Raw genomic sequence first — 10,568 nt, forward strand, 5'->3', positions numbered from 1 at the left:
AATGGTGTAGTCGTGTAGTAAGACAAATTGTAAAATAAACACATTTTGCAAAAAGTTACAGACATGATCAGACTATTTAGATTCTATGGAGAAATTGCTTGGAAATAGAGTAGCTCACACATACTACAAAAGAAATAGAAATAGAAGTTAACTTGGCTCACGCACGTTGATATGTGTGGAATGGCTCGCGCCGAAAGTAAAAAAAAACTGAATAAGTTTCACACTGATTGGTTGAAGCATCACAATAGCGGACGAAGCTGACAAACCTAAATTGTGTTTAATCTAGTTATCAATCCAGACCCTATCAACAAGATGGAGTCTCGAGAGTTTGTGACATCACAACAATCGCCGCACGAATTCATAGAGCTGACAAGGTTAAAGAGAAGTGGTATGTGCTCGGACTGCCGTTCTGAATATAGTAGTGGTAGTTGTAGTAACAGTAGCAGTAGTAGCAGTAGTAGAAATAGTAGTAGTAGTAGTAGTAGTAGTAGTAGTAGTAGTAGTAGTAGTAGTAGTAGTAGTAGTAGTAGTAGTACAGCCAGGAGTATTGTTGTATTTTGTAGATTATTGTATTAAATTAGTGGTATAAATAGCTGTTATATAATTAGCAGCAGTATGAAATAGATGTCTTTGATGGTTCTATTTTGAGTTTGCGTGTTTCTCTCATCAACCTAAAACATGCACAACAGTTAAAACCCTCCGCTTATTCAGCCCTGACCAAGTCCAGAACAAGATCCAGAGATGTGTCCCGGGCGCTGCACAGTGGCTCCCGACCCAGCCGCCCAGAAGGATGGGTCAAATGCAAAGGACAACTATAAAACTGTATCTTAACATTAACCGAATATGAACTGCATAGCGAGTTTGACAGAGAAACATTTGGTGGCATTACATAGTTAATTGTGGACAACCATGCGATTGATCAGTGATCTCCGGTTTACAGTGTGTTTTCGGCGTGGTGGGGAGAGCCAAATGGCTGACATTGTGGTTGGATAATTAAACCATCCATCACACACAGCACAGAACAGCGCTGGCATCCCAGGATAGGACCGGGGCCGTAGAATTTCAGATTTACTGCCAAACAATGATTACATGAAGGCTGGTATTGATCAAAGCAAATTTATATGTGGAATTCCATGTCGGTAAAGGGCAATTTCAATTAGAAGTTTACTTATAATGGAGTATGGTGACTCTTCTATTGCATGAAAAAGTAGAACTATTTTTGAAATGCAGCTAAATCCAGACAGACGGTGGATTTTTGAGAGATATAGTGTCCTAGAACTGCAAAAAAAAAAAAAAAGATTGAGACAAAATCCGGGAAAAGTTTAGCTTTGGAACTGCCACTTTTGTATCATGACAGTATTGACTCGTTCGACTAAGATAAGGTGACACATGTCAAGATGAGATATAAAATGATCCTGAGATGCCATTGTTAACATCCAGGCCTGGAAAAACGTCATAAAGTTGGTCACTCACTCGAGGAATTTGTTGTTTATGGTGTTTATGGTGTACATCATACACAACCCAGGAACTCTCCAGATGTTCACCAGGTACATCCACAGTCTGTCTTCCCCCAAACTATAATCAACGACCGCCAAGACCCTTTCTCCTCCAAACATCATCCATCTTTGAGTCTTTGGTGACGAGCAGAGGCGTTCAAGATGAATGTACGAGGGGCAGGAGGGCCTCTGCTGATTAAAGCTCGGGCTCTTTAGGGAAAAGTACAGAGCAAAGGAGGAAATGGTGCGAGACAATGGCACGTCTTGGTTCAAAACACCTAATGGAGTGTCCTCGCGCCGGGCTAACAGACTTCAGATGCACGGAGAACAGCAGGAGTCTAAATGGAGCGTTGTGGAACATTTCCTCTCTCGCCCACAGATGCAGCCCAATTGTAGAAATGAGAAACGAGGGGAGAACTTTATTGCAATGCCATTGTTTAGCGAGCAATACAGTTGAAATTCATTTATCCGTTTCCCTGTTTCTACCATCAAATAAGGCATTGTTCATTGCACACAAAACTGAAAGACAAAAACAGACATTTGTATTTATTCTCAGAAGCACTGTCATACATAGAGGCTTGTTGTAACATGTAAAAACAGTTTACCTAAAACATTTAAAAAAAAAATGAATAAATAAAAAATGTTGTTTAGTTGTTTAATCAGTTAATGGTGTCTTAGTCGATCAAAGATTTTATTTGTAGTTTCATTATTTTACTAGAGTTTCTTTTTTACGTTATTTTAGGTGTCAATATGTTGTGTGTGTGAAATTGTTGTCCTGTGAATGCAGTTTTGGTGATATTTGGTTTGATTACAGATGTACTTAAACGTTTTGAGAGCTTTTTCTAGCCACTTTCACCTTTTCATCGACTATTTGACGCACAAGGCTTGTCTTTCATCAACTCCAGTCTTAAGAAACCACAAAAGAAATTGACCTGCCGACAGGAGTCAATGCACTATGTGGCCAGTTCTATGTTTTATTGAGTTCAAGCCCTTTTCAATTCTCACTCGTTTTCGTGGGTATTTGGACGCACTTATCAATAACACAGCACGATCAGAGACAGCGGTTGGGGTCTGACAGGTGCACCCCATGACCAATTACGGGCCTAACTGTCCCGGAGCAAGGCGTGATCAATTATTGGCAGACAGTTTACTGCTATTTTGACACTCCTGCCACTCACGGCGAGGATCTGAGCCCAGCGTACCTCGGCGTGGCCTTGTGTGGGGATAAAAATAATAAAACCCGTCAGGCCTCCAATGATTTCATATCATCTTGACCTGACATGTAATCAACGTGACGACATTTGTTCGACCTCAGTCTTTCTCACAATCGTCAGGGCAACAGAGTAAATCTTACATAGGACACGTAACCTCTACTGTATCGCAACCAATGTCATTACAGCGATGCACGGCACGCAGAAATGTTTTATCACTTTAGTTAGCTTTTATCCTTTTTTTTTTGTCATTGATGTAAGCGTGATGCTGAGCTCCTGCAAGAAGACGGCATCTCAGTGAAGGGATTTATTTTTCCTGAATCACACACAAAGACAGGGATACATGATTTCTGATGAATGACACTGCAGCTCAGAAATCTTGAGTTGGGACGTCAAGATCAAATGTAAGTGTGATTGTCAGAAAAAACATATCTACTGAGAACATGAGACCAAATATTTGTATAGTTTTGTGACCAGTTTGATGAAATTTAACTTTCTGAATGAAAATATATTTACACCGGTAGTTAAAATGGCAAAAACAATCCAATAAATAAAAGGAGTTTATTGTTTAACTACAGATTAAAAGAGATGAAATAACTTAAATTACTTGACTTGAATACATTTTTTTGTTCTTACGATTGTATTGTGACTATCACTATTATTAAGGCCGTGGCTGCAGAGCCGCGGCGCGGTCAAATAACCTAGCAGTTTCAGGAGCCGCGGCACAAAAAAAACAGCAGTTTCGGCCGCGCGCTGCTGATCTGTAGACACTCCCTATTATTAAACAAATAATCTTGACATCCCTAGTCTCGAGAGTCCAAAAACATATGACATAACTTTATAACTATGTGGAAAAACTGATAAAGAACATGACTTAGGAAACATTATAAATCTGAGCATGACATCAAATACAAATGGCTTAGGAATGTAGCACTTCTATATGATTCACACCAAAGGCTTGTCAAGGCCGTTTAAAAGGAAAAAGTAGCATATCTACAATTCTCTCTCTGCAATATCGCACCAAATACCGTACCGTTATATTAATACTGTGATTATATCGAACATGACTTTGTGAAAACATACACATTTAGGTGTAAAGCTTTCTTTTGGATAGATTTATATCTTTCCACAGATGCATGTGAAGCTTAGTATACAAGAGCAGAGTAAGTGCAAGTTTTATTCCAGGCACTAAGGCAGAGAGCACTTGATAACATCTCAACCCCCAGTGCTGCTCACAAACAAATCATTAAATCTGTATTCCATAACATTTTGCATTCAGAGTCCTTTTTATCTGTGCTTGAAAAGGTTTTAGTGGATAATTGATTCAAACACAAAGTAATACGCAGTCAGACCTTGGATAGGCAGTGTGAGAGGGAGGAATTACATGCTCCGCCTCACAGACGACGGCATTTAGCTTGTTGTTTTGCTTTTAATTTGAGCTCTGCTGCATGCTTAGAACAACCATATCTTGGTTAAAAAGGCAATTTACAATGAAAGTGACATTTATAAAGTTGGTTGTTGTAGGCCTAGAGCATTTTGAGACAATGCAATGATCTCAGTACTAAATCAAGCCTTTTTATGCAACTCAACAGAAAGGCTTTATGGCAACCAGTACATCTATTATAGTAACTTTGTCCATACTGAATAAAAAAATAAAGACTCCTCTAATCTAATTCATGAATACAATATGGTTGATGGTGATTTGAAATATTTGATTCCTTTCTAAGTAGATTATTTTGTAAAGCCTTTATTGTCCAATATTTTAGCTTTGCCCAATACAATGATCTCTTTGTGTCTGTTTAGCTAACATCAGGTCTGCCACATGCGCACGCCTCGGTGAAGAATAGAGGAGTGTTGTGCATGTGGCTCTGGTTAAACGTGGATGTGAGCCTCCAATGAACATCTGTCATAGATTAGCAGTAAAGTGAAAGAGGCAGTTCCTATTCATACAGAAAAAAAAAAATCTGGCTGCAATTTCCCCCATGAAAGATGAAAAGAGGGAGGGTTTATAGGTCAGAAACACAGCACGCCGAGTTCTGTCGAGGCATGATTCTTTTGTTTTACAAGATGTAAGTGACAAACGCCCCACTCGGTGGCTGTCAAATGTGTCTTCAATGCTCCTATATGTACACCAGATGTACGCTTGTTTTTAATAAAGCCATTATACAATACTGTAATTATTTTTTGTCCTATTTCAAAACCAAGAAAATCAAGGGGTAATAGGAAAAAATATCCGATGTCAATAATATGCAAATCACTGTTTACAATGGTAAGCCAAGAACAGTCCACATGTATTGCTCACTTGCCTAATGCCTTCTGATCTATTTTTTTATTTTATTTTCTCTGAGGCCAGAGCAAGTTTTGCTGTCACGGCAAAGGTAACAATCATTAGCATGCAAACAGCGGAGAATAAACCGCTCTATACTTAGATGCAGAGAAAGTGCTGTGGTCTCAATTTGACCCGAATAGATGCTTTTTTCAATACATCTACATGAAAAAATGGGGGGGGGGGGATCTGGCAATTTATGGCTCTTTCACACAATAATTTGAGAGACTCTCTGAGAACTTGAGTGCATTTTTGTGTTCTGGGTATTCTAAAGCCAGGTTTTAGCTAAAGAAACACCAATATATCCCGCTTTTAACTGTTGGATGGCATCAACTGGGACATGTCTTGTGTAAAACTGGGATGAATCGATGGTTTTAGACACATCTGCTGGGACATGGGACACAGGGCTCAAAACTGTGACGGTCCCAGGTAAATAGGGACATCTGGTCACTTTACCTTAAAATCTGGACCATTTTTTGGTGGTAGAATCCAACAACCCTCAACCTCATGCTTATGGGGACAGAAATACTGCACACACCCCATGTTCAAACATTTTTGCTGTAACAGGACAGTTAAAGCAACTCACTCAATGTGACATGAAGAATCTCTATGGTACAAAAGCTTGTTATTCAGGACGGCGCACTGTCAGTCAGAGGCCAAGGGGTGAAAGTGCTGGGGATGGCAAATCACTGTTTGTTAATGATATGGGTCAAAGGTTGAGAGGGGAAGGTGCTCGTCTCCAGTCACCTTTGTGTGAGGTTTTGTATTCCACGCTGCTGTGCCCTTGCTGAGCCATTCAAACAGCCACATAGAGAAATATAATCCTCGCTTGATGGGAATCTGTTTACACTGTGTTCTGCATGTCAAATCGATGACATTGGAAAGGAAGTATTTTAAAACAGAAATATACCATTTTGCCCTTTACAAATATCTCTGTACTTGCAGTTCATACCATGGCAAAGGAAATGACACAACAAAATCAACAAACCAGAACTCGGCAACGGTATAAATGGTAATGGTTCTACTACTACTACTACTCCTACTGGACGTTAAATGTATTTCTAAATTAAAATGTTAGAGTTGCACAATATATTGCGAAAGTATTGATACTGCAGTTTTGGAAAAACACTACATATATCGCAATAACGCCAGGGTTTCGTATGTATTGTATTTTTTTAATTTAAAGGTTGGAAAAGTCAGATTTTCTTGGTAATTTTCTTTATTCAGCCTAAATTTGCCTTGATTTAATGTCTGTTTCTCTCTAAGTTTATGTTTTGAGAGAGTTTGAATAAATGTTTGCTTCAACACACTTGAAATGATTGTGTCAGAAAGCATACTCAAATATCACATTAGTATTGATACCCCAGTACTTAACAGCCATACCACATTTTGCAATCATTTCCGATATCAAGCAACCTTAATTTAGCCTCTAACTTATAACATCACACCAGTATGCGACAGCTAAAGCTTAACAGAATGTTAATTTTTGCTCAATATCAGCTCTATGCGAAGTGCTTCTGCCTTAACATAAATCACACCCACTCCACTCGATGAATCGAATGTCAATTACTTTCTCCGAAGTCATTTTAAGGTGCGCGCTTTAACAAGGAAATCCCAAGGTTAAACTGAGACTTTCCACCTCGCTCATAAATGCCTCAAATGCGTGTGCAAGGAGGAGGTGCCAAATGTATCTGCCAGCCAAGAAAATGTACCAACACAAAAACGGAAATTTTAGTTTTTGTAGCCAGTCAAAAGAAATATAAGAGTAGTAGAAACATCAGCAAGTCTGTAATAGTTTGTGGTGGATACGATCAGGGTACAAATGCATCAACATGTCACTTTATAACCTCTGGCTTAGGGAAGCTTCTGTCATCTCCACAAAACATCTGAGATTCAAGCCCAGAACACATGCTAAATATAGACCAGGGACCGACTTTCCCTCAGCTTGTCTAATCTATCTATCTCACTAACTAGATCCTTTAAAAAATGTATGATTGGCCTTGTTTGGACCCTTTGATCTCAGGCATGCACAATTGCTTAAAGGTGGAATGGACGATTTTTTTCAGCATTTTTTTTTTATCATATTTCCTCGTGGCGTGGATAAATCATTTGTCCTGCCACGTATCAATCATAAAACGCACCTATCGCTCACCTGCAGCCGCGTGCGGTTCGTCCCCACGTTTCCGCGTGCCTAAGCGCATGGATCTATCATAATATAGTTCCCTCAGTGTACGGGGCAAAATGAAGACGGAGAAAGACAGTTTGAGCTGACGCAGAAGTGGATAGAAATCTACGGGAGACGAGCGATGCGATGCGCTCCGTTGTGCTAATAAACAAACGCATGTGTGTGTTGTATCAGTCCACACGGAGGTGTATTCCGCCTGCGTTCTCAAATCGCCAAAAAATAGTCCATTGCGCCTTTAAGCATCAAAAAGCGACAATAGAGTTGAGACAATTTTTTCCATTTTATTTTATGTAACTCATGTTTTTATCAAGAGTGACATCTTTGAGATGTATTTTTCAGATGATTTCCCATTTTTTTCAAAATATATAATAGTTTTAGACTTTCTGCCTCTTTTCATTCACACAATGTAATGTTAAATAAAATACAACTTTTATCTTCATCTTAAATGAATGAAACTAAACAAAGGACATTTTAATTGTTTGCTCTGAATGTTCCACACCAAGGCATTAAACTAATGGAATGTCATAAAGACAAGCAGCCGGGTCAGATCTGTGGAAAGTAGACCCAGCTCACAGTAAGAATGCATGTTTTTCAATGCACTCTCAATTATGTATTTATTTTAGACTTTGCGAGCCAATGTGAATGTTGATTATGTTACTGTCATGAATGTATTGAGGCCAAAACTCCTACAGAACAAATCTACCTATGTGTACAAATAAAATCAACTGAATTGTTATAAGATGACGGCGAGACGGATACGTTTAATGCCATACTTTGGAAAACGACGGTATGCGGCACCTCCATACAAACCATTATATTGTGCAACACTTGGTTCAGGTGTAAATGCTTCTTCCATTGAATCATAAGATAAACATTTGACTCTAAATCGGCACAGTCCTTTTGGTTTCCTTCACCTGGAAAATGAGCTCGTCTAAACAGGCAGTTACTTCATCTGACCTTGTTCTGTTTCTTGTTTCCTGCTTTCGGAGCAGCAGACGCAAAGGAAGTCTCCGCAGCAATTAATTGGGCTACTTATCTGTAATGTGAACAGTGGATATTACATCTCCAGCAGATATTAAATTAAAGATCTCTCAAGTCTTACAAGGCCAAAACTAAATAAAAAGGAAATGAGAACCTATTAATTACTATTGATTCTTTTATAATAAAACAGCCACTTCCTCTCTTTACTCAGTCCACCGAGTGTCTTAAATATTACAGGCTTCAACAAAACGTCCTTTAGTCAAGCCATGCAACGTAATCCAGCCTATATCATCTTTTTAAAAATATCTTAAAGGCCATTTGCAAATGACTTGTTCCAATTGGTCAGAACAAAATTTGTTTCTTGAAGTGTCAATAGTTAATAACACTTATACATGAGGAAAAAGAATAAAGTCTATCACTGTTACAAGCTTTTTAATATAGCGTAGTGAATATTTAGGTGCAGTAATGTTTGTATGTAACCGAAGCGTTTTCAAGCAACTATGGGCCTTAGGAGGGCAACTCTCTCTGGATAATGTAAGTTGAGGCTGACACAAATTAAACATTTACATTGCGATGTTTCTCACAAGCATTGCGATAAGATTTGCAGTTCAAAGGGCACATCGTAAACATCTGAGAGAAAATACAAGATATTTACTTGTTCAAAGCCAATATTCAATTACCTATTCATAATTGCACTTACTCAAACTGCGATTTAGTCGACTGTGAAGTCATAGGGGACGCAGAAAGTGACAGATCAAACCCTTTTACATCACTACAATTCCCCCCCCCACAATTTTACCAAAGAAACCCATAACCAGGCCGATTCCTCAGAGAACTGACGCCACAAGCCCCTTGCTGACTAAACGTGATGCACCCTTTATTGAACATAGATCAAATGAATCAGTTTACTTAGTCCACCGCTGTGTCAGCTTCTATCCACTGCCATTATTGTGCACATATTTACATCCCAGAGTGACCTTAAAGCAATGCCTCGTGTTTGCTAATCATTCCATAACCTTTAGCCTCAGAGGAAAACACAAATTAAAACCAAATGTCCCATAATTTTGACACAAGATTGGGCAATACATGTTCAGGTTTCGTAATGATTGTTTTCCCTCAAACTTCTGCTTAAGCCAAAGTCGATCCTGAGTCACAGTCACACAATCGCAGTGAAATCTGTCTGTATTTCACAAGAGGCAGGGAGTGTGAATGTTCTTACGGGAAGTCGCTTTACACACGGAACATCCAAGTCATGAACTAAATCTGCCAGGGATCTCCTCACTGTTGCGACTGTGTTTTACCAATAAAGCTTTTATAGATTTGAATTGAATTTTTATGGGATTTTGTGTGGCGAATGACAACATTTATACACAGTTTGACAGCATCTGAGGCTGGGTCAGTCCACAGCTGGGGGGAAAAAATGCACTTTTACATCCAAATACCCGAGCTTCACTAAAGGGAGGGGTCGTGTGAACTTTTATACCAAGAATGGTCAGGCTTGGACGCCACAACTTCAGCCGAGTAGATTTAAAAATGCATTTGCAGACAGATCTTTGCTCTCTTTGTCGTTACACACCGACATTGAGAGTGGGAGCTTGACAAAAGAATACACCCTACATTCCGACATCACGCTTTTACGATGCTGCTGAGAAAAGACACAACAAAAAAAACACATGCACACACAAAAAAACAAAACAATAACCAGATGTGCAGCGTTTGCGCGTTAATGCCAATCACTGCTGGAGGAGACGCGGCACACGCGGACAACCGAGCTCCCACGTCTGAAACAAATCATCAGGTTTGACTTACCCAGAAACAAAGAGAGAAACGTGGCAGACATCGCGGCTGGAAATCCCAAACGCGGCGGAGGTGATATGAACGCGCTTCTCAAAGTGTCTTCACGCGCGTGCGGCTGACCTACGCGCAGCGGGCACCACGACGCGGCACCAGCAGCAGCGACACCGGGCGACAAGCGGGAGCCAGATTTTCATTGAGCGCACAGTCCAAGGGCATCACATGCAACAGTGACACGCGTGGCTTTCTCCCCCCTTTCTCGTCATGTCGCTCGCGATGCACTTGTGGTCAAATCAAAGTTCGCCCTCCCGCGTGTGTGTGCGTGCGTGCGTGCGTGCGTGCGTGCGGCTGTGGCGTGGGACGCGTCTGTGTCTGTGAGGGTCCGCGGCGCTGTCTCCTCCTCAGCTCTCTCTCTCTCTCTCTTTTCTCTCTCTCTTTTCTCCGCTGCACAACGTGTCAGTGAGGGAGGAAACAAGAGAGGAGGAGGAGGAGGGGAAAGGTGGAGGCTGAGGGGGGGATGCAGAAGGATGGAGAACTCTAGAGTCAGAACTTCTCTCCTGGTGTTGTAGAGGCGC

At 40.3% G+C, this 10,568-nt stretch overlaps 1 protein-coding gene across 1 annotated transcript in view; it reads right to left on the bottom strand.

Annotated features, from left to right (window-relative positions):
• The window catches only part of clmpb (CXADR like membrane protein b), a 78,248-nt gene extending 68,048 nt beyond the window's left edge, over positions 1–10,200 (bottom strand). Inside the window, exon 1 of the mRNA XM_072453562.1 lies at positions 10,009–10,200. Coding sequence (XP_072309663.1) covers positions 10,009–10,039 — 31 coding nt within the window. The 5' untranslated portion in view covers positions 10,040–10,200. The remainder of the gene's footprint in view (positions 1–10,008) is intronic.
• Positions 10,201–10,568: the final 368 nt, after the last annotated feature.

Source organism: Eucyclogobius newberryi, unplaced genomic scaffold (assembly GCF_026437365.1).
Source record: "Eucyclogobius newberryi isolate DKJ021-1_F unplaced genomic scaffold, fEucNew1.0.hap1 SCAF_10, whole genome shotgun sequence".
In the NCBI taxonomy this organism is placed as follows: Eukaryota; Metazoa; Chordata; class Actinopteri; order Gobiiformes; family Gobiidae; genus Eucyclogobius; species Eucyclogobius newberryi.